This window comes from Colias eurytheme, chromosome 12 (assembly GCF_061535395.1).
Source record: "Colias eurytheme isolate Ceu_HAF_F1 chromosome 12, ilColEury1 Martin Lab GWU primary, whole genome shotgun sequence".
Taxonomy (NCBI): Eukaryota; Metazoa; Arthropoda; class Insecta; order Lepidoptera; family Pieridae; genus Colias; species Colias eurytheme.
In genome coordinates this window covers 4,795,895-4,819,719 of record NC_142991.1, presented here as the reverse complement: position 1 = coordinate 4,819,719, position 23,825 = coordinate 4,795,895, and the positions used below count along the sequence as shown (strand labels likewise).

Genomic DNA, 23,825 nt, shown 5'->3' with positions numbered 1-23,825 from the left:
TTGTCTTCGTTCCCGACTATACTGCACGACTTATTATTGACAATAGTGCTAAAATGTAAGAATCTAATAAGTCCAGAAGAAGACGGTTGCAAGACGACGGAGCCCCGCTTCGCGGGGCTCCTATTTTTGTGTAGTTAAAAAAAACACGAACCTAACCTAACCCATAGGTACCCTTATCTGTTACTTATTTATTTTCCTAAGCTTACCTAATAATATTTTTATTCCATATTTTACTGAATCAATAATAATCAAGAAGAATAAAAGTAGATAGATATATAGTTGAACAAGTCTTTGATTACCTATATATTTATTATTTCGCTCAAGCGTAAGTGGTGTAGTAGGTATATTTAGTTATATTTTGCGTACTGATCGTGTATAGTTTGGAACGGAGAAGCAAGCATCCGCGTTACAAAGTATACACGATCAGTACGCAAAATTCGTGTATATATTGTAATAACAAACTTAAAAACAGCATTACAAAGTATACACGAGCAGTTTCCTATGGTTGCGTTCTGGCTATGTATAGTTTGGAAATACGCTGTTATATGATCTACGGATGATGATATGTAAAAGATAAACTGCAAGGTGATCGAAGTTGATCTATTTTTCCGAAAAAAATGTACAGTGGTATATATTCGGAAAATTCGGCGTGTGGTTAATACGGAATTAACACAGTCATATTGTAATTTAACGCCATTTGAAAATGGTTATAATTTCACAATAATTTTAATAACCCACATCATCATTGATAGAAAAGTTTAGTTACATCATACATATATTAATGTATCTACAGACGCTCCGATTTGGTTGGTGCCAACCATATCGGAACCGACAAGGCAACCATTCCAACATTGCTACAGATTGTCCGACGGTTGGCCTTCCAGCTGTCAGTTGACCATAGAGTAATATGTCAGTTGACCATAGTACGAAGAGAATGGGCTAAATTCTACTATAGAAATAGAGAAAATTACAGTCATATGCGGCTCTTACAACTTATTTTTTAAGGTTTTTAATGTAGCCGCACTGTCAATTTTTTTTAATACTTCTAACGTAATAAAATACGCTTGATTTCTGGCATCTCTATTTGCGTAATCTTTGTTACTTAAGTCCCACAAACAGGGAAAGTCTTTATATAGTTCCAGCAATTTTATTAATATGTCACGTTCGGTGACCGTAACTCCCTCGGCGTTCATGTTGACGTCCTACACCGGCGGCGTTGCGAATGTGAATGAGCCAATTACCTATATTACTCTATGGAATGAGCCGATTTGGTCGGAACAAAGCTTCCAGACGTTCCAATTTGGTTGGATCGGATAGGAAGTTGGTTTGGTCGGTATCGCCGGCACATCCGACCACGTCAAACTAATATTAATAATAATTATGTCGGACCGACCGCTCTCTACACTTTCCGATTTGGTCGTGGTCGGATGGTTGGCACCAACCAAATCGGAGCGTCTGTAGATGCTATTACAGTATTCTTTGTTACAGATTATTTTTACAATATTTTTTACTGTAGTACATACTATTTAGACATCGAGTGCAATTTAAAAGTTTCAGCTGAGGTTTCATCTATACTCACTTTATATAGTCTGTGCACATTCTTATTTCTAAACGGATTTATGAGAAATGGCGAAATAGGGCTCTTGAAATATCTATTTTGCGTTCGATAAATTAACGATTTTAAAACAAATGCAATGTTAATAACTATCTTTCATCTTACAAACTATATTCCATTTAGATATATTATTGTATTATAGTGACATTAATCAATTAAATATCAATATTTATTTCAGTGTTAAGATTTCTCTATGAATAGTTTCGAAAATATATATTTATCCACGTAAGTATTTATATTTATGAAAGTGAACTATTCTTAAATAACTAAACAATGTCCTTTAAAATCATTTCTTAATTTCAGTGAGATATTGTTATTCAATTATATAAATTAATTCATAAATCATTGTTATTGAATTGTAAACATAGTAAGGTATGGTCATAGGGTTTTTAAAAAGCTGATTATCATTATTTTATCGTAGTTTTACCAAGTTTAGATATTAATTAATATGAATATCATAATTACAGAGATAATAAATATGAATAACTGCGGAGGAATTGTTGGGGGAGGAGCTGGTACATATGATGCAAAAATTGCTGGATTGTACGACTTATTGGACACTCTAGGTTCTGGACACTTTGCAGTAGTGAAATTAGCCCGCCACGTATTTACGGGCGAAAAAGTTGCTGTGAAAGTGATAGACAAAAGTAAATTGGACGATGTTTCTAAATCACATTTATTTCAAGAGGTAATAATTGAAAAAAAAAACCTTAATTATTAGTTTGGACTTTATCAAAAATTATTTTTCTTTAAGAAGTTTTTATTTTGTAACTTTTGAAAAAGAGTATTATTATTTACAATTTTTTTTAATTGATTGTTGTTTGTTGTTGTTAATCTTTATAGGTCCGCTGTATGAAGTTAGTTCAGCATCCAAATGTTGTAAGGCTCTATGAAGTAATTGACACTCAAACAAAGCTGTATTTGATATTAGAATTAGGTGACGGTGGTGATTTATATGACTACATAATGAGACATGAATCTGGTCTATCAGAATCTCTAGCTCGGGATTATTTTCGACAAATAGTAAGAGCCATCTCATATTGCCACAGGTACTATTTTTAATATACCTAATTACCTAGTATAATTTGTGTGTTAGTTTTATTATGTTACTGATTAATATTTTTTTCAGGTTACATGTGGTGCATCGGGATTTAAAGCCTGAAAATGTAGTCTTTTTTGAAAAATTAGGTGTAGTGAAATTGACTGATTTTGGTTTTAGTAATAAGTTTTGTCCTGGACAAAAATTAGAAACATCTTGTGGGTCTCTGGCTTATTCTGCCCCAGAAATTTTATTAGGTGATTCATATGATGCTCCAGCTGTAGATGTCTGGTCTCTTGGTGTTATACTTTACATGTTAGTTTGTGGTCGAGCACCATTTCAAGAGATCAATGACAGTGAAACATTAACAATGATAATGGACTGTAAATATACTATCCCACCGCACATTTCAAATTCTTGTAAAAGGTGAGTACATACTCTTTATCTGTACAATTTTTCCTGTTTAGGTACTTATTAATACCTTCTCTTACACAGATTGATTGGAAGAATGTTAGTAAGAGAGCCTGAAAAGCGTGCTACTTTATCGGAAATAGCTGCTGATCCCTGGGTAACAGCTGGGGAGGGGGTGACTGTGGAAGACTTTGATACACCTTTAGTGACTAAACAAGATCTCACAGAAGAAGATCGACAGACCATCATTCAAATTATGGTAGATGGTGACATTGCTTCTAAAGAAAGAATTTTGGAGGAACTAGAAAAAAGTGAATACAACCATATTACAGCAACTTATTATTTATTGGCTGAAAGACAACTCAGATCCAAGAGGTAATGGTGGTATAGTTTGCTTAAATCAATTCCTTAAAAATTTTATATTCATCATTTACTTTGTGTTATTTTTATAAAATGTAATTCTATTATCCATACTAATATTATAAATGCGAAAGTAACTCTGTCTGTCTGTCTGTTACTTAATCACGCCTGAACTACTGAACCAATTTGCATGAAATTTGGTATAGAGATATTTTGATACCCGAGAAAGGACATATCCCGGGAAAATGACGTAATCCCGGAAATCCTACGGGAACGGGAACTATGCGGGTTTTTCTTTGACTGGGCGGGCGAAGCCGCGGGCGGAAAGCTAGTATAACAATAAATTTTTTAGAGTTGAAAAGACACCTCTTTTCTGTTTCTGCACAATGTGCTATAAATATTTTAAAGTTGAATTTCATTCTATTTGCTTTGATTTAAATGAACATTTTTATCATACTACAATTTTAAACCCCATTAAGTCATATAAAAAATAAGATTAAACAGTAATAATTTAACAATTAGTGAAGCATTATGTGTACAGACACCTAAATAAATCTATTAATGTTGGATAATAGTGAAAAATGTCCAAAATTACAAACCATGTTCAAATTCCCTACAGCTATAAGTCAAGGAGAGCACTAGCTTGTTATCTATACTAATATTATAAAGCCGAAGAGTTTGTTTGTTTGTTTGAACGCACTAATCTCGGGAACTACTGGTTCGATTAGAAAAATTCTTTCGGTGTTTGATAGCCCATTTATCGAGGAAGGTTATAGGCTATATTTCATCACGCTACGGGCAACAGGAGTGGAGCCACGGGGGTGAAACCGCGCGGAGCAGCTAGTTTAGAATATTTTTTGTACTCTATGCTGATTAATATATGTTTTTGTTCAAATAGGCAAGAGGGTCGTGCTCATTTACGGCGGCCGGAAGCGCTGGGCGTGTCTCGCGGACGCGGCCTGTTGACTCCGCCACAGTTGCCCGCAGCGCCACGCACTCCGCAGGACGTACCGCCGGTATAGTATTAATAGTTATTTATATATTACTAGATTTCCGCCCGCGGCTTCGCCCGCGTTTTCAAGGAAAACCCGCATAGTTCCCGTTCCCGTGGGATTTCTGGGATAAAACCTATCCTATGTGTTAATCCAAGTTCAACCAACCCTCTATATGTGTGCTAAATTTCATTGTAATTGGTTCAGTAGTTTTTACGTGAAAGAGTAACAAACATCCATACATACATACATCCATACTTACAAACTTTCGCCTTTATAATAGTAGATAGATAGTATAGATAGTAGTCAACAGACGTGTTCAGGAGTACCCGATTAAATAAAAAAGGAACGTGTGGGCCGAGCACACGTGTCAGGAGTGAAACTTCTTTTGCAAGATTTAAAGATACGAAAATCGTCGCCTTACTCCATGACTCGATGGCATTGCCATAACGCGACTTTGATATTTTTCTCAACGCGAAAGAAGTTTCACTTCAAAAAGCTATATACAGATAAAAGTGAATTAAATCATAAGTGTTACTACAAATTGTTAAAAATGTTATTGTAAAAGCATTTTGATGTTCATTACATGTTATTTGCATAATCATGGCTTTGTAATAAATATGCATTGCTGCGTTTACTAACTTCTGCATTGATTTAACATATTATTATAACTTAAATTTACTTTTTTTGTTGTGAAAAGAAAACTTTAGATATGCCTTGAAGAGACTTTGTGCCTATCTACATTAAATGCTAAGTCTTAGCATTTGTAGTACCCCAATAAAAAAAAACATACTAACTTGAAACTTATTTATTCATACAAGATTAAGGCCATGTTGTTCATCTTTCACAATATCTTTCACATAACCAGTTATTGAATTTAGCGACGAGACATTTTTGACTAGTCAACACTGCCGGTTACCAAGCCCGATAAAATGAAGGGTGGACTCCAATGGGAGCAGCATCCTTCCTGCCATACGCGCCTTCAACATATCCGCTAGTCTAGCGACTGATCGCAGATATAATAATATTAAAAAAAAAAGTTATTGTATTTATAGTGTTTGATTTTACGCGAGTATTATACGTACATTTAGAAATTGAAGACTTTTTAACGGATTTTAAACGCGATTTATTAATTATACTTAATATTATTTCCCCGACGTTCGAACACTACAGCGAGCGTGGTCACGGGGAGACTGGTTAGTCTGGTCAGCCCCCCTAGACAAGTGGATTTCTATTAGCGTAAAGTTGAATAGAATAGATTATGAATGTATGAGATTGACGTAATCAATCGTCGTCGTCGTCGTAATCAAACGTCAATCTCATACATTCATAGAGCTATTACGCACTGTCGACCAGTCGTCGGCGACTGGACTTACTCCTGGACGACTGACGACTAAGTGCGCAAGCCCCTATTTAAACTATAGTAAGTCACAGTCGCCGGCGACTGAGTCGCCAGCGACTGGTCGACAGTGCGTAATAGCTCATAATCCATTCTATTCAACTTTACGCTAATAGAAAGCCACTTGTCTAGGGGGGCTGTTAGTTATTTTTTTTCTTGATGTGTACAGCGCTCCCGCAAGTGCAGTATAGTGCGCGAGGAGGAGGACGACGAGGAGGGCTCGGTGTCGGGCGCGGCGCGGGCGCAGGACTCGCGCCGGGGGTCGCGCTCCGAGGGGCGCTTGCACCTCGCACGACCTGCGCAACTCGCTGATAACCTTACTAAGGTAATTTAACTTGTCCTGTTTAATAGAACATATTGAATGTAAAAAGTTTTTAGTTAAATATTGTAATATTTACTTTGAATTAGGGATGTAACGATACCGATACCGATACCGATATATCGGCCGATATAATCGGCAAGCCGATATATCGGTATCGCCGATAGTAAAACAACCGATACCGATATCAAACAATTCAAAAAACCGCGCCCAATGAACGATGCGGGAGGCAGCCCGCGCGTGCGCACTTTGTTTTCTGAAAAAACTCTACCAATAGTAAACTTTTATTAGGTACTGATTGTATGTGTATTACTTAAAGTTTAACTGACTTTGTAAAATAATAATACTAAAATAAATGGTTTTGTTGTTTTTTGATTTGGCATTTTTATTTAAAAGAATACGATTAACAGTTGAGTCTCTGTTAAATGTTGGTAACTTTTTATGCATAATTCACTATTTATTTTTCTACCAAGCCATCGATATCGGTATCGGTATCGGTATCGCCGATACATTACTACAAATATCGGTATCTGTATCGTATCGGCAAAATCATGTATCGTTACATCCCTACTTTGAATTATACATCCAAAGTATTTAGAATAAGTTAATGCTGTGTCAATGAAAGAAGTAATATTGCAGACTAACTGTTAAAATCACTGATCTGTAAGAGACTATAAATATCTTGAAATAGAATTGTATTTGTTATGTATCTTTATTTATTTGAATAAGTATATTTTATACATCTATAATATATTTGATAACAAGTTGATTATACTCTAGGTGAACCTAGATGATAGCGTGAAAACAGTGAGATTGAGTATAGCGCAAGCGGACGTAGCGCTAACAGTGGCAACGAGCACTCGCGCCCCGCCCGCGCCCCCGCCCGCGCGCCGACAACGCCTCGAGTGCCGCCGACGACGACCTAGAGCCGGCTCTTGTTCCTCCTCCGATCTCTCTGATGACGACTCGGAGAAGAAGAAGCGAGCTCCTGAGCATGTAGAGCCGCCGATAGAGCGACCGAGACGCGACTCGCACGATGACTCTAGTGACAGTCAGGAGAGAGGCGCGGGCGCGCGTGGGAGTAGACCCGCGTCGCGACCGCCGGCTAATGCTGCACCTACTGGTGAGTTCCAAAAACTGATAATAGGCATATTATATTATTTATATCATAATCAAATCATTAGCTCATTCTTATTCCCACTATTTAGCTCAAATGTCGATCTACTATGCTAAGTTCAGATTGACAAATTATACAATATGTCGTATTTGTTGTTATTGTTGTATTGTGCAATGTTTTGTGTTAGGTACACAAGTTAGAAATCAGAATGCCTATTACGCTAAAAATAATGTTTACTCGATGTACAGTGATTCTACACAACTGCTTCACAAGTTCTATCTCATCATAGTTTATATCTTTTGCATTATTAATGTTATCATGTACTGAATACTGTGATTCTACACAACTTCATATAAATGTCAGATATTTTTTTGCAATAAATGTTTTTACATGTACAGGTGGTGGCGGTACAACGGACTCTGGCGGTGGGGGCGGCGGGGGCGGTGCGGGGGACGCGCGGGGCGCGGGCGGCGGGGCGGGGTCGGGCGGGCGCCGCCGCCGCGCCGCGCGCAACGAGAGCCGCCTGCGGGAGTCGCGGAGCCTTAACCGGATCGCCGAGGTACACTTTACGCATTGAATACATTATATTATAATATGTAGTATGTCCTATATTGTCTCCTTGTCTTGAATTTTATGTTTCTATATTGTGGTGTACTAAAATGTATTGAATAGTTGTTTTGAGCGTTTTGAGCGTATAGATGTAAATGTTCAAAAGTGTGGGAATGAGAGAGTTATACTACACGCTTTTGTTGTATTTGACAAAAAACACCATGACAAAACTGTAGTTACTATGAGCACAGAGAAAAATTTCCATCAGTTAAATAAATAGCCTCAATTTCTTCTATTCTATTCAGCTTCAAAAAATCAAAAATATGTAACATATACAGGTGGAAGAAGCGACAGCGGCGCGGTGGGGCGGCGCCGGTTTCGTAGCGCTGTGCGGGCGGCCCTTCCTGCGGCTGCTGGCGGCCGCGCGCCCCGCGCCCTCCGCGCGCCGCCTGCACGGCCTCTGCTAATGACCACAGACTACACACCACAAGCCACAGACCACAGACGTACTCGCCTCTATCGTCTATCCTCTATGCCCCGGACACGATACCGCCGACGCACTTCCACAGATGAAACCACGCCTTAAAACGTTTCAGCACAGTTTTAAAATATTGTCTATGGACTCGCCTCGCCGGACTTGCCTGCACGCGTTATTAATACGTGGTTTAGTAATCTATTCATACACACCGGCACTCCGATATGGATATACAAGAATAGTATTGTTCAAGAGTATGTTCTATCTACCTAAGGTAAGTAGAAGTGGTGGAGTACCAATTATCAGTAGAGATGATGGTACATTTCTACCCTTATTAAGAAAGAGTACTTTGCTATTATTGCTTTGCTTTTTGTAACTTGCAACTTGTAATGCGTTTTTTGTACCATGGAAGTAATGGAGAAATGTATACTACTATGTATAACACAATATTCAAAAACTCATATCTTTTTAGTTTATTTTTATTGAGAGAAAAATATTTACAAATATGTTTTAAATTTAACAATTTTTGTCCTTTGCACATAAAAATTTGCACACTGTCTTTGATCATGACTACACATACAAATTTGTGACAAATACGATAAGTTTTATTGTTATAATTGCGAAAAGAAAATTGTTAAGGAAAATAATTAACAAAGGCATAAATTAAAATATACGTAAATACAAAAGCCCTTTGACATTTTCCATATTTTCTAGTACTTAGTCTTCGAAATGTAAAAATATGAGAGTCGTAAAAATTTTCAAAACAAGAAAATTTTAACATTGTGCGTGTATTTATAAGAAAAACAAAAAGTAGATCGTATAAAAATATGACGTTATTGATGTAGAAGATATTATAATTATTTGAATATATTGGTGTTTCGCGATGCCCCATCAACGATGCAATAAAGGCTTCGTGCGCAATAAATTATACTAATTAGCGAGTGTATGTGCATGGTTGCGATACAAATACAAATTGGTTATCGTGATATAGTAATCCTAAACGTAATGTTCCTACGATTGTGTCTCCTTTCCGATTTACTTGTTTTTTGCCAAAATCCTGTCTTACTATAGAAGAGTAGAGACAATTAGAAAATGTCAACCTTTTTTGCCATCGAATTTCTACATATTAAAAAGAATTTTAGAAACATTTAAATAAACGCTTACGAATTACATATTAACTTTGGAGAAGATTTTCATTTTAAAGGCGGCATTTGCATTTTGACATAATATATCAAACACGTTGGACGATTCGAATACATATTAGATTTGTTCAACAGGGTTTATAAAAGGTTTGGTTGATAAATAAAAATAAAAAAATCTGTAGCTATTCAAGTAATATCTGTCATAATTCATTACATTTTCTCCAGCACCTTCCGACACTACTTTATATAATACCATAGTGTGTCATAGACTTGCACACATTAGTAAAAGTTATCATTACATTAGAGTTAATATTTTTCATTACAATTAATGTGATTGTACTTTGCCATAATTGCATTTTTTTGTATCTATATTAGAAATAATCAAGCACATTTTTCGCAAATAAAAATTTATTGTAACGCATTTTCTGGTAAATTAAAGATATTCAACTGCACTTTATTTATTTGAGCAATTGTTGTTGTGGTTTTTTGGTGCTAATAATATTTTTTTGTATAAAATAAACTTACATTAAATTTTATTCGTAATTTTCCTTTTTTATTTTCGAAAGCACTAGTCAAATAAATTTACTGTATGTACAGCATATTATGTATGTATTCAGTGTGTTTTTTCACAAAATGATTCGACGAAGTATGTAAGAACTAAGAAATTCGTGCGTTTGACTTGACTGTGTATAAAATCAGTAAATTGCAAAAAACGAATAATTTCAGCAATTATGACAAAAAAAAAGCAAGCGTATTTCAACAAATCTCGTTATTCACGATTTTTTCGTTCCAACTTTACCTGTTGAAGTTTAATTGCATTGCTGGTAGTAAATTACCCAATAACGTAGTTAGTTAGAGTTAGGTCAGTAGTAGACCTTTGTCCGCATTTGTTAAAGCAAATATCTTGTCACGATACAATAATCACTGTAGATATTTTTTTCTTATTTGTTAAACTTAGGTAATTTTAGTGTAACAGCCAAACGTTTGTTAGTAGTCTGCGTAAACACAGACACGTATTTGTTAAAAATTCATTTAATTTTAATTGTAATTAAATATTGTTGATCAAGTTAAATGTTGTGTATTAAAATATTTATGTACATATATTTTTTAATTGTTGTAAATAAATAGTCTATTTTAAATTTTATATTAATTAATAAGTTGACCCTGAAATTGTAAGTTTATTTCGCGCATGATAGTTGTTTATTTAACGTTGTGAATAATTTGTTTGATTCGATGCTCTTCCTTCCCCAACAGTACTCACAAGACCAAAGAATACTAAATATAATAATAGTTTGTAAAAATTAACATCCTGTGCCAATGCAATTTTTGTAGCTTTTTGTAAAAAATCTGCTGTTTCATAAGTATATTTTAAAATACAGTCTATAATTGCTACCGTTATATTTTATTAAGATATTAATTCTAGGGCGATTTTCAGGTCTACTCTGTATTCAATTTTGTTTTTCGTTCTTGCGTCATTTCAAATTATATTTCTTTATAATAATCTGAATAAAACATTTTGACGAAGCATAAAATTGCTAATTTTGGTAAACATTGCCACTTTTAAATACCTAGTGACTTACTTGACTTGAGGTCCTATGGCCCCTATGTGGGGCAGAGGGAGTCCACAGTGCGCCGCCATCGCGTTCGGTCTTGGGCTACGCTCTTCTTTTTTTTTAATACCTAGTGGATGAAGTAATTTACTTCGTGATATAGCCCTAGAAAGCTTAGAATACGTATATAAACTGACGTAGAAGCGGTACCTACGTATATACGCGAACAAACTAGCAGATAAAGCAGTACTGCGTTAGACAAAGATATAGTATTTAAACGTTGATTTAAACCATTAGCCGCAAAAGTCAGCGACGCGACGTAACCGACTATTCGACTAAACGCAACCAAGCTAAATAAGCTGACTTCAAACGGAACGTATTTTTACAATTACGCATATGCCGCTTCTACAATAATTTATATTTGTATTCTAAGATTAAAGCTAAAACGAATCATTCTCTCTATGATATAAAATTTATTCTTTGATTTTTCGAATATTATTAATACTTACCAGAAATAATTTTTATAACACTCACTGCAGAGTGCAGAGCTGCATGAAGGTGTACTAATAAATAAGCAATAATTAATTTTAATACTTATTTCTTTTAATTATTGTGTGAAGATAAATAGTTATACCTTAAGTATCGTGAATATTTTCTCCTTAAGGATATTAAAGCGAGTTATTAAGGTCCATAACATTTTATTACACGAACAATGTGAATTAATTTTTCAAATTCAAATAAGAGGTACGATTTGTTGTTGTAGGTACATGTACACTTACCTTACCTACCTATTCTTTCATTTATCATGAACCATTGTTCAGCATATTCAGTTAAACAGTACCTACCTATCAATAGACTTTGAAACATTGTAGCTATGATTTGATCTGATAGCACTTGGTGTAAGCCGATACGATCGCAAGTCGCGATTCGAATACTCTCCTAATACGTAGACTTTATACATATTTGAGAATAATAATTACCTTTTAATTGTATGCGACTATGACTTTTATAATCCCTGTGAAATCATTTTGTAATGTTATTTTACATAATATAATACAACCCTTTGATTTGTATGGTGTTCTGCCTATGTAATTAAATATTATGTTATGTACTAATTAATGTATTTTTTACTCTTGTGCTATATCCATCCATTATAAATTTACTATTTATAAATATTTAGATTTCAGCTAATAGCTGTGATAGTCATTTTTGTATAACTTTATATTTATCATTATGGGTATTCACTTTCAGGTGCAATAAGTATATATGGAATATGAATAAGAGCTTTGTAATACGATAAAATTGTATTATCGTTTAAGATTTTTTACTTAGATATTTTCAATTATCAAAGTGTCCACTTGGACTGTCACACAAAATTAAATACATTTGTAGTAGGGAATGCTCGTAGATGGTTTTACAAAATTCTTATAAATGTGTACCTGTTAGATGTAGTTTTAATACTTTAAATACCGATACAATACAGTTTTGCATTTTCTTACTAGTTTGGAGTACAATATCGACAAAAATATATACTATTATCCTTAAAAATATTCACTTTATAAAAACTGTACTCTATAATGGACAAAAAAACCTTGACGATAGAAGAGGTCGTATTGATAATATTAAATTTTAATTCTCTTAAGTTATGTAGAAAATACAGAAATATTTATATTACAATTTAAGTTTCCAGCAATAAGTTAATGGTACATAACCGGAAGTAGTTAATTAATATAAAATATTCTATAGGGGCTTTTTTTCAGTTTGGTTGATTTAAAGACAACAAAATTGATTTACTTATGTATATCTTACAAAATCCACCATGTTTAATTTTATATAATTCTATGAAATAGATAAGGTAGGACTTGGGGACTTTTTGTGCATTACTTGGTCATTATTAATTGAACTCTTTTGCAAACTTATTTATAGTTTATAGTTATTTCACTATTGAGTGTTATATTTTGGACAAACAACTGTATCATATTATGTAGTTAATTATATTTTTCTAATTAGTTTGAATGTATGTCTTAAAATATTTTGTGTCTTAATAAATGTATTAAATGTGGACCATTTTTTATTTTTCAACCTGAAAATGGCAATTGGAAAAACTATAAGAAATAGTAAAAAAACAAGCATCATGACAGTATTATTTGATTTATTTACCTTTGCAAGATAATACATTGGTAAAAATATTAAGGCTATGAAACAATTTGACTTAGCATTTGGTTTTAACAATAAATTCACGCAGAGGGAACTTGGGAACTACCACATCTCGACAAGCTTAGTGCTAAATGCAATCATATTGATCACTGCATTGTTTGCACAGTTATATTTGAAAACACAAATTCTAATGCGAAGCCCTTTGTTTAATCAATAGTACTCTTACCTTATGTGTCTAAAGAATAAAAATTTCCTAAAATATTTTACAGTGATTTTTAAATATTCAATAACCCTTAATTTTACATGAAGTAGAAAATGAAAATTTTATGCCTATCATATAAAAAAGTAGTTGATGTAACAATGTTTGTGAATGCACTGAATATGTAACTTGTTATAAGTACAGGCATTTAAAATAAATCATGAATCAAAAACAATGATACTAACTCTTAATCATACAAAAAGCAAGTTTGACTTCTCAAAGGCCACAATAATTTAGGTAATGTAAGACATAAATGGGTGTAACTCTCTACGGCAATTGTAGAGCTTGTTATAGTGTTCTTAAGAGTTACATAATATTTACCCAATCTACTATTATCGATACATATATAAATATTAATAGTATAATACATTAAACCCATTAAATGCAACATGGAAGTTATGACACTAAACTTGAAGAAAAAAATGAGTAAAAATTAACTTATGCTAATTATGAATAATAAAGATCAATAATAATGTATTAAAATTGAAGAAATATAGTTAAGGATAATTACAAAGGTACACAGCAGAGTATACAGTAGATTGGGTTGCTCAATAATTAAAAAGGAAACTTTAAAAAGTGCTTCCCTCTGGTGGCTGTGAAAGCTTCATATTCTCCTTCAATGTCATGAGACGTCGCAGCTCCTGTAGAACAGTCTTGATTGTATAATCACGCTGCCATCTAGCAAGAATTGGAACTTGTCTATTATCAACCTATAATATAAATCACTTGGTCAATAACACAAAACAAAATAACAAAAAAATTATCTTTATTTTGAAGTTGTTTTACTACGCACAAGTCCAGTCTGACTGTTGACACAATTCATGTTGATTCTAGACATAAATCGCGCCGTAGGGGGCTCATCAGGATATCTAGTTCCGCATTCAATTTTAAGTGAGTACATTCTATTTTCATATGGAGTCTGAAAAAAGAAAAGTTTGAGAAAACATATTGATTTAATGTATAAAGTTATTAATAAATAAGTAATTGATTAAACTGATTGAAAAAATGATGCATAATAATTAAATTTAAAACAAATATTCAACAATCAACAATAAAAATGAAATCAACAAAATGTCAGAGTTACCCTAGGTGGCCCAATTATCATCCCAGTCCAGTGAGTCAAGGTCATATCGTCATCGCTCTCGAGACCCCAAGATATTGTGCCATCGCCCACTCCCTTCTGACCTTGCTCAAGTTCTTCTAGAAGACGAAAATTTCTCGGCACAACTACGGATGAATAAAAAAAAATTATAATTTCGAATGATGCGTAATGTTCGCATAACTCAATAAACAGTAAAGTTTAATAATACCAAGCGCAAAACTTACCAACGCCTGATGACGGATTCGCCATGATCACTAGTTCCCGGCGCTTACAAGCTACTGTAACGTTATTTACTGCACAATAAATTATTTCGCTAATAATGTATTTTTCATTAGAAAGTTGACTCTTTATTGTGCATCAATAAACGAGGTTTAATTTTATTTAATATAAAATCGAACTGCTCAATGAGCACTGAGCAGGTTAGCGATTTTTTATGCTGACTTTGACAAATGTCAAAACTTTTCTATCTCATTCTCCATTTTCATTTCCTAAAGTCCGGCATTCACTGTGGCATTCACTGTACGCACTGCGAGCCGAGCCCCGAGCTGTACCAATCCGTGGACAATTAACTTTGGTGAGCCTTGGACGTATCTACCCTACCAATGTATCGATGCTTTCAAAACGCAAAAAAGTGGGTCTAAATTCTAATAGTCGGTGCAATACTTTTTACGCATAAAATTAAAAAGCGCGTGTGGGCAAAGGAATGGATGAAACAAACTCAAACTCAAACTCAAACATTTATTTATTCAATTAGATTTCTTCTAGAAGCACTTTTGAAACGTCATTAAACTTACATATTTTTAACATTTACCACCGATTCGGAAAGCAGTAGCAGCAAAGAAAAAAATATACACAGTCATATGAAATTGCTGCAATGCATTCAGTCCTGTGCTGTGAACCACCTGATTTAGTTAATTACTTATGAATGAAATGACTGTACCCTACAGGTAAGCAAATTAGTATGCATGAAAAATTAAGTAGGTAAGATTTTTAAATGAATTTTAATCACAATATAACATGAGTTAAATACATATATTTATTATTCATTCCAAACTATTTATTACAGACTACAAACTAAAGAAATGAGGACTTTTCGTGTACAAGATTCATTTATTAGGTATTATTGTGATAATTATTTTAAAACAGTCAATCTATTTTTTGAGGCTTTAGAAAATTTATATTTAAATTTTTAAACATTATCATATATATTATTATGCTAAGTATATATGTCATGACTCATGTCTCATATTATCGTGCATCTGTGGCGATAATATGATTCTAAATTCTATATTTCTCTATGGATTACACCACCGCGTACGGCTGGTTGTATGTGCGTTTTTCCTTTTCCGTATTGTGGACTCTTTTATTTAGAGTTACACACATGGTTTTAATATAAATTTAAAGCATTTGTTTTGTGATATTTTTAAATAAATTTGTAAACAATATATGCCATGTGTCGAATCGCTGTTTGATTAATATTTTTCGTGATAGTGCATTTTGGAGGTAAAATGCCCGCTTCAATTTGTGACCCAGTATCTAACGCATTGCGTTTATCTCTTACGGCTGAAGAATCACAAAATTCATCTTTACTGGATAGTAGGTTATATTCATCAGCTAAAAATGTACTTCTATCAAAGATAGAATTTGAAGAATCTGGTGACTATCAAAGTAATGTTCTTGACGGACTCAAATCAAAATACGTGGTTATTCGACCTAAAAAACCTGTGTTGGAAACAAAACTTCTTAAAAAGGATGGGAACTCAGGCGGCCAGACAAACGGTAAGAAATTAATCTATAATCATTAGATATCCAACGCCCGTGAACTAGATAACGTTTTCTAAGAGGTTATCTTTTACGCGATGTCAATATTGACTTGAAAGCAACGAGTTTCGAAAGTGATAGGTATCTCGGCTTACTTTTATTTATTTACTATATTTTTAATGCCGGAAGTAATAAAGTATAACATAAAAAGTTCAACTATTTGTATCAATGTACTATTTTATAATTTTCAATGCCAGAAGTAATAAAGTATAATATGAAAAATTCAACTATTTGTATCAATATACTATGTTTCAGAACAAAGTAAGTCTGGTGAAGAGGGCTTACCTAAGCCTAAGCGATTATTATTTCCACTTGAAAAGGTTCAACTAGGCTGGCAAGGAGCATGGGCTGCTGGCTCAGGAATGCAAAATGTTGGAAACACATGCTATTTAAACTCAACTTTGCAAGCTCTTTTTCATGTACCTGCTTTCGCCAACTGGCTTGTGTCAGAAGCTGCCCATTCTGAAAAATGTAATCAACAAGGTAAGACAAGTGTATAACCCTGACCATAATTTGCATATACATATACATATTAATATTTTTGAAAATGTAGCAAAATCACTATTCTCAGTGTTGGAAAATCTTTTGTTATTGTTTCGTTTTGTGAATTCAAACAAGATTTACACTTTCATTATATAAACACAGTATTTAGTTCTTATTTACAAAACAAAAAAGGTAACTAAAGATTATATTGATATTTTTTTAAAGATTTTACAGCAATGTTGAATTTGTTGTTATCATATCTAAAACAACCTTCTACAAATCAACATTGAATATAATCTCTTTTGGTTTTAGCTGATATATATTAATTATTATATTATATTATAGCTATATTTAGTTTTTTTTTATTATTTTATCTGGCAAATTGGCCTTTTTAATAATTGGATCGATAATTGGATCTTCACCTTTATGGATAGTATTTTACATATTTTTCATTATTTTATGCAATTTTTTCTTCTTAATTATTGTTTACAGAGGCTTGTGTCATTTGCGGTATGAGAGCATCTTTGATGGCAACACAAAAAAGTGGTGGTGCTCCGATAAAACCATGGCAGGTGTATTCTAAACTACGTCTTATTTGTAGACATTTAACTCCAGGACGTCAAGAGGATGCTCATGAATTTTTAAGGTATGAAAATTATACATGGTATGCAGTAATGATTTTGTTTGTCTTTAACATACATTTTTATGTTAAATTACTTTATCATTAATTTTAGGTATCTTGTTGAAGCAATGGAAAAATGTTATTTATCTAATTTTATAAATTCTGACAAATTGGATCAATACAGTAAAGAAACTACACCGTTAAACCAAATTCTTGGAGGATATTTGAGATCAACTGTACGCTGCCTTGCTTGTCATCACTTGTCTACTACTTACCAGCATTTTGAGGTAACTCACATATAAATAAGGCTTTATGTAAAGATCGATTCAAAATATATAATTCAGCCTATATAAATATGTAAACATCATGTGTTGTTTCAAAAATATATTTTTTTCTTTATCTTTTCTTATTCAATAATTATCATGTTAATTATTCATATTCAATGGTATATCTTTCGTTTTTATAAATTGGAAAAATATTCATTCAACAATATTTTTAAATATAAAATAATTAATTACCATTCTATAACAGGACTTGCTTTTGGACATCAGAAAACATTCAACATTAGATGAAGCACTGGATTCTTTCTTTTCAAGAGAGAGATTAGAAGACCTCGGCTACAAATGTGAATCGTGTAATAAAAAGGTAAAGATATAACTTTTACAATTATTGCTGTAGTTATAGAATTATATGAATAATAAATATATTTTATTTCTTTTTACGTTTCAGGTTTCTGCAACCAAACAGTTTTTTGTTGAAAGAGCACCAATGGTGTTGTGTATTGCCTTAAAGAGATTTTCACTGGCTGGTGGAAAGCTATCAAAACATGTGCAATTTAGAAAGAAAATCTCCCTTAGTAAATATATGTATAATAAAAACACACATCAGCAATTGGTAAGTGCAGTATATCCTGTATCAATATTAGGTATAAAATGTATTGTATAAATATACTGTATGATTTATTTGTATTGTTATTTGTTTTCAGTCTTATAAATTGGTAAGCTTAGTGACACATTTGGGTCCTTCACAAAACTGTGGACATTACACTGCAATAGGTCAAGCTCCTAATGGCAACTATTATCAGTTTGATGACAGTTGCGTGCGGCCTCTACCATTGTCTGCTGTTCTTGGTACAAATGCATACATAATGTTCTTTGAAAAGGATAACACTATAGAGGACTCAAATGGACCAACCACATCATCTTCTAGTGCAACTTATGGAAATCAAGTTTCAGAAAGTATTCTCAATAGGGATAAAAGTCCACTTAAACTGACTCTGCACAGAAATGAAGACAGAAAACCTATTCCTTTGGGTAATACTACAAATGATTCCAAATGGGAACCTAAACCAATAATTTTAAATTCAACACTTAGCAAGTCTTCAGACACCAATAGTTCAAATTCTGAACCTTGGGTTGTGAAACAAAATGGTGAAGTTGAGAAAGTTACAGCACCTAAAGTTCTAAACGGTGTAGATAAACCTAATTTCAAAGTTGTTGATGATAAAAAGATAAGTTTTATAATTAAAAAGCAACCCAATGAAGAAGGTCCCAAACCCAAAATTTTAAAAACTGATTCAGATCTCAGGTCTATTGTACCTATAGGCCCTAAACTGCCAGAAAAATCTATATTAAATAGTAAGATAGTTAAAATACAAAAATCACCCTTGGAAAAGTTAGAAGAACAAATGAATAAGGGAAATCCCTCTGCTTACGTTCAAAGGAATGGGAGTAATGGGTCTAAGTTAGTTCCATATGATTCTGAATCAAGCAGTGATGAACGGTATGATAAGTTAAATGAGGAAAGGCAAAGAAAAGAGGACTCAAAGGATGTAAGAAAACCAAAGCCAAGTAGATGTCAGTCACCTCAACATCTTATTGTAACTACTAAAGGAATGCATCATGCATGGACTGTCTCCAGTGAAAATAGTGCTCCTCTACTAAGTCCAAGTCTAAATGGAGACACAATCAAGAAGTAAGTTTGTTACCATTGTGCCAATAAATAAATATTATGCAATCAAACTCCTTTACAAAGACCCAATGGATTAATTTTTAAATTGTCAGCTATTAAGTTTCCTTAATTTACACATTTTAATGATTGTTTGTGTTGAAGGAAGAAAAATTTTGAACCCGTTTTTGGAGACAATAAAAGTAAATATGTAAAATATCAAATGCAACATTATTTTAAAGTGAAACTTTTATTACATCGTCACAAACTTTTTGGTCTGTGTAGCGCATGTCGCGTGACGGTCGGCTGCCGAGTAGGTATAAAGCAGTGTTCGGAAAGTTTCACTTTTACCGTGGTTTCATAAAACCACACAACATTTTTTTTATCTTATTACAATGTTAATATTTTGTATTACTTATTCTCTAAAGAGCTTTATTACCGTAATTGTACAAAACCAAAAATTACGAGCCTACTGAAATTGCAGGTTGAAGGACAAAGATGGTACGGGTGAAACAGAGCAGAGTCCTAACACGAGTGTAAGCAGCATGTCCCCGCTGAGTTCTCGCGGGGAAGTTTCCCCCCCACCGGCCGCAGCGCCACCACCCCCCACCAACCCCCCCCACACGATAGAGACAAGCAGGCACTTGCAGGGCCTGTCGCATAGAGGTTACGGAGCGCCTGTGAGCTCTTGGAGCGGAACACATAGTAATCTGTCGAGACAGGTTCGTATTTATGTGAACCATATTTTTGTGATAATAGATACTTTACGCATTGATAATATTACTATGTATGGAGGAGACACCACGAACAAAATCTGTGCGCCATTTTTTGCTCTAACTAAGTTTTAAAAATTATTATCTAGTTAGGTACTTACCGATAAAAGTTATTCCTTTGCACTTTTCCGTATTATTTGTATTATTTGTGCAATATCGTTACACACACGAAGGCATATTTGATGCGTTTCACTTTAAAACAAATAAAAAATGAGCGTGCAGTTACGCCATATGGCGTATGTTGAGCGGAACATAAGTGATGTAGGCGGTGTCGTCTCCATATGTATATCTCAATTGACTTTACGTTGATTTGCGGGGAAATGTGTATGTACATTATCATACTTATAAGCGACCCGCTTGGGTTCCGCACAAGTGCAATGTTGATAATAAATATACTCTACTATATTAAACATGCTACTTATATAGAAATCTTACGATAGTTCAATCGTATCTCTTATCTATTTCGAAGACTCGCGTCAAAACATTGCGAACATGCATTGAAATTATTGGTTTAGATATAAAAAAAATTGGGTAATTATGCATAAATTCATGTTAATGCTTATTGTTTATAATTGTCTTATTGTAATATTTGATTTATGTAGGTCTTTGAAGAAAAACGTGAGGAGCGTAAACGAGCTATGGACGCAACCGACGAAATGGACCGCGGTCGCACCAAAAAGGTTAAGAAGTTTCACCATTACAATCGCTTCAACAACAGCAATGGTAGTCGGAATGGATACAACCCATTTCAGGTAAAATAAGTTTCAAGTAAAATGTTTTATTTATTATTACTTATTGTTTTTAGAAACACCAGAAAACAAGTTTAAAGTTTTTTAATATTCAAGTTTGGTTGTATGAATAAGGTGATAATGATTTATAGATTTTGGGTACAACATTATCTTAATTTCTTGGTCAAAAATTATCTTAATATTTACAGGAAAAACAAAACAAATTGCACTGGGGTAGCAGTAACTTCAAATATCGCAATGAAAGACGTCCTGGCCACCATTTCAATAAACACAATGGCAATAACAAATACAAGAGATTCAATAGGTAACTATGAATTGTATTTTATCGTGCAAATTACTCTTGATTGTTTATCATTTTTTGTAACTGTGAATAATATGTAATTTTGTTTCTAGATTCAGCAACGGGAATCACTACAGGCGCCATTGACCCTGGCCGGTCTATAGCTCTATGTCAATGTATATAGTTGAATGGACTTTAAATTAGCTAGACATTATATTATAGCAGCCGATAGGTTAAGTGCAGCCGAATGGTATTCAGACGCCACAACCGCCATATAAAGTTATTTAAAAAGAAGTATAGTGAAATTTAATGTGACTAAAAACTTTACAGTCAATGGCAGGTAGCCTTTACTATTTTTTGTAAAATTATAATATGCTGTGAAACTTGTATTTTGTATAGTGTAAACCATAAAAGTGACTAATATAGTCAAACGATGTATTAAATTCCCTCAAAATGTGATTAATGATGATGTATGCCTCACTAGTTAAGTAGTCTACAAGAGAATTCAAGTATACAATTTAGCTCAATCTATATTTGCCTATTCTTAGAACTTAATACATCTTCTAATCCCTGTAATTCTTATTACTCATTGTTTCAAATAATTTTACTTAATATTTAATAGTTATTACTATTCATTACTTATCATGTAAGTGATATGTGATGTTCATGTAACAAAGTTCGTTTTCATAAGCACATTAATGTAATGGTGAAAAAAACTTATTCTCCTTATCCTTTGTTTGTTATTTCTAATTAAAAGTTTGAGGTTTAAATGTATAATCAATATAAATTGCTACTGATGAATTGAAAAAAAAAAGACAGTTTACTGCTTAGTATTATTCATCATGTGCTTGAGACTCCGAAGAAATTATTACATTTATGAAATCTTATTTTTAATTTAGAAGTAAATAGATAAATAAGTTCTATATTTGTTTACAAGGTGATTTATTTGTTATTTTATTTTATAAATGTGTATATAATTTAAACCTAAACCGATTAAATGTGTTAACTGGTTTTCTGTTAATAATATTCCCAGAATATTTTTTTTTCTGTGTACTACTATTTTTCATACAGAATATGAAGACACAGAACACTTGACATAAAATTAATTTTTAAAATAATAAGTTATGAAAAATGAAAGACTAAACATACAATAGCAATACTCAATAATCCACTATGTGGTCGTTTTTATATTGACATTTTTAAAGATCACAATTGAATGCATTTTACAATGAACTTACTTAACAATGCTGTGTAAAACATAGAAAGAAGCGACAAAAGAATGTCGTATTTGATACGAGTTACTGTCTTTTAGCCGTTGTTTACGTATTTATTTATTTCAAAGACTATGAGGATTCCTCTGTTTCATTTAAAACACTTTCTTGCTTTTAAGGTATGAGTGATTTAATTTTAATTATTTTTTAAGTATTAAAGTATCATGGGTTACAGAATATGTTTATAAAAAAGCCTCATTTTAATTGTATAATAGTATAATTTTCGACTTGTTAAGTTAGTGTGGGTGAATATCCACTAAATGCATAAAGCAATCTTACTATCCGATTTTGTAGTTTTATTTTACCAGAAAAACATTATTTTTGTACATTAAAAATGCTGTTTACTTAGGTACTCATTCCCAAAAGTTAATAATGTTTGATACAAATGAACCAACTTTATTGGTCTACTTTATCATTTATACTAATATTATAAAGCTGAAGAGTTTGTTTGTTTGAACGCGCTAATCTCAGGAACTAGGTCCGATTTGAAAAAATTCTAACTACATAACACCATAGCCCATTTATTAAGGAAAGCTGTAGGTAGGCTATTATATCATCATGCTAAGACCAACAGAAGCGGAGCAACGCGGGTGAAACCGCGAGACACAGCTAGTTAATAATAAGATTAAGAAAATAATTTAATGTATCCAGATTAATCACCACTAGTAATTATACTATATACTCTGTGAGTTATACAATCAGCGTCAAAAACCGGACCTCTTAGACCGGGAGATATTGACACAAAATTTCGAGTCATTTGTAACAGGATGGCGTTTCTACAGGGGTCTTAGTACGCAATGACAAAAAGAAAAATGATGGTGTGAACGCTGGTACCGGCGGCTTAGTCGCGTGGGCGTTAGTCGAACTCCTCGAAAAAAAAACAAAAGTCAAACGATTTGTAACACAAAAATTTTAGAATTTACCGATAGCCCATAAAAAAGAAGTAGGCGGTAGTGTCATGCCATACTTTTCCGGTGTGACTTACAGCCCGCCATACCGACGCGAACGTGTTGATTTAAAAAAAATAATTCAACCATTTGTACCAGGCTAACTTTTGCACAGGTAACCACCGTCGTGCAGCCATTTACGAAAATCGCCATGCCATACTTTTCGGACGATTCCAAATGGTCGCCATACCGCCGAAAATCTGCAAATTTTTTTTCTCGCCGAACGATTGCAAGAACTAGATGTTTTACGTAAAACATTAAGGCGCCCGTCCCCTCTGGTGCCTATAGCCACCACCACAGGCCACCACTCTATTCGCACTGCAAAACATCAACGCATTATGGGTTTTGAATAAAAATAGGTTAATCGGCTGAAGTGTTATATTTCTATCTATAAAAGTCGTATTAAGTGGTGTAACACTTATAATTATTCAAGTTACTATACTTAT

At 33.4% G+C, this 23,825-nt stretch overlaps 3 protein-coding genes across 5 annotated transcripts; 2 read left to right on the top strand and 1 right to left on the bottom strand.

Moving 5' to 3' along the window:
• The first annotated feature begins 1,585 nt into the window (after nucleotides 1–1,585).
• Nucleotides 1,586–13,030, top strand: Snrk (SNF related kinase). Of its 3 annotated transcripts, XM_090108279.1 has the most exons (11): nucleotides 1,586–1,696; nucleotides 1,794–1,840; nucleotides 2,083–2,303; nucleotides 2,459–2,664; nucleotides 2,745–3,080; nucleotides 3,150–3,440; nucleotides 4,324–4,441; nucleotides 5,986–6,141; nucleotides 6,916–7,258; nucleotides 7,651–7,811; nucleotides 8,140–13,030. In XM_090108279.1, exons 3-11 carry the CDS (start codon nucleotides 2,094–2,096, stop codon nucleotides 8,266–8,268), a joined length of 1,950 nt encoding a protein of 649 aa, XP_089964405.1. In that variant the 5' UTR covers nucleotides 1,586–1,696; nucleotides 1,794–1,840; nucleotides 2,083–2,093; the 3' UTR covers nucleotides 8,269–13,030. The 3 variants fall into 3 exon arrangements, with proteins under 3 accessions (XP_089964405.1, XP_089964407.1, XP_089964406.1); XM_090108281.1 differs by lacking the exon at nucleotides 1,794–1,840 and having other exon boundaries at nucleotides 1,587–1,696; nucleotides 2,085–2,303; XM_090108280.1 differs by lacking the exons at nucleotides 1,586–1,696; nucleotides 1,794–1,840 and adding an exon at nucleotides 1,960–1,987.
• Nucleotides 13,031–13,102: 72 nt separating this feature from the next.
• Nucleotides 13,103–14,935, bottom strand: Uev1A (Ubiquitin-conjugating enzyme variant 1A). Its single transcript, XM_090108143.1, has 4 exons — nucleotides 14,711–14,935; nucleotides 14,469–14,611; nucleotides 14,178–14,303; nucleotides 13,103–14,094 (listed from the first exon to the last, which is right to left on the bottom strand). The coding sequence occupies exons 1-4, from the start codon at nucleotides 14,733–14,735 to the stop codon at nucleotides 13,954–13,956; spliced, it is 435 nt and encodes a 144-aa protein (XP_089964269.1). The 5' UTR covers nucleotides 14,736–14,935; the 3' UTR covers nucleotides 13,103–13,953.
• An 876-nt stretch (nucleotides 14,936–15,811) lies between these two features.
• On the top strand, nucleotides 15,812–22,718 carry scny (ubiquitin specific peptidase 36). Its single transcript, XM_090107789.1, has 11 exons — nucleotides 15,812–16,265; nucleotides 16,563–16,790; nucleotides 17,283–17,436; nucleotides 17,525–17,699; nucleotides 17,944–18,057; nucleotides 18,142–18,306; nucleotides 18,398–19,386; nucleotides 19,844–20,081; nucleotides 20,735–20,884; nucleotides 21,070–21,185; nucleotides 21,275–22,718. The coding sequence occupies exons 1-11, from the start codon at nucleotides 15,995–15,997 to the stop codon at nucleotides 21,306–21,308; spliced, it is 2,634 nt and encodes an 877-aa protein (XP_089963915.1). The 5' UTR covers nucleotides 15,812–15,994; the 3' UTR covers nucleotides 21,309–22,718.
• The last annotated feature ends 1,107 nt before the right edge of the window (nucleotides 22,719–23,825 follow it).

Bases quoted from the DNA above. Each gene is read 5' to 3' on its own strand.
- Snrk (XM_090108279.1), top strand. From the start codon at position 2,094: ATGAATAACTGCGGAGGAATTGTTGGGGGAGGAGCTGGTACATATGAT. The intron at 2,304-2,458 runs GTAATAATTGAA...TAATCTTTATAG, and splicing joins AATCACATTTATTTCAAGAG to GTCCGCTGTATGAAGTTAGT. The intron at 2,665-2,744 runs GTACTATTTTTA...TATTTTTTTCAG, and splicing joins GCCATCTCATATTGCCACAG to GTTACATGTGGTGCATCGGG.
- scny (XM_090107789.1), top strand. From the start codon at position 15,995: ATGCCCGCTTCAATTTGTGACCCAGTATCTAACGCATTGCGTTTATCT. The intron at 19,387-19,843 runs GTAAGTTTGTTA...CTGAAATTGCAG, and splicing joins AATGGAGACACAATCAAGAA to GTTGAAGGACAAAGATGGTA. The intron at 20,082-20,734 runs GTTCGTATTTAT...TGATTTATGTAG, and splicing joins ATAGTAATCTGTCGAGACAG to GTCTTTGAAGAAAAACGTGA.
- Uev1A (XM_090108143.1), bottom strand. From the start codon at position 14,735: ATGGCGAATCCGTCATCAGGCGTTG. The intron at 14,304-14,468 runs GTAACTCTGACA...TTCTTTTTTCAG, and splicing joins TGATAATTGGGCCACCTAGG to ACTCCATATGAAAATAGAAT. The intron at 14,095-14,177 runs GTGCGTAGTAAA...TTTATATTATAG, and splicing joins TCAACAGTCAGACTGGACTT to GTTGATAATAGACAAGTTCC.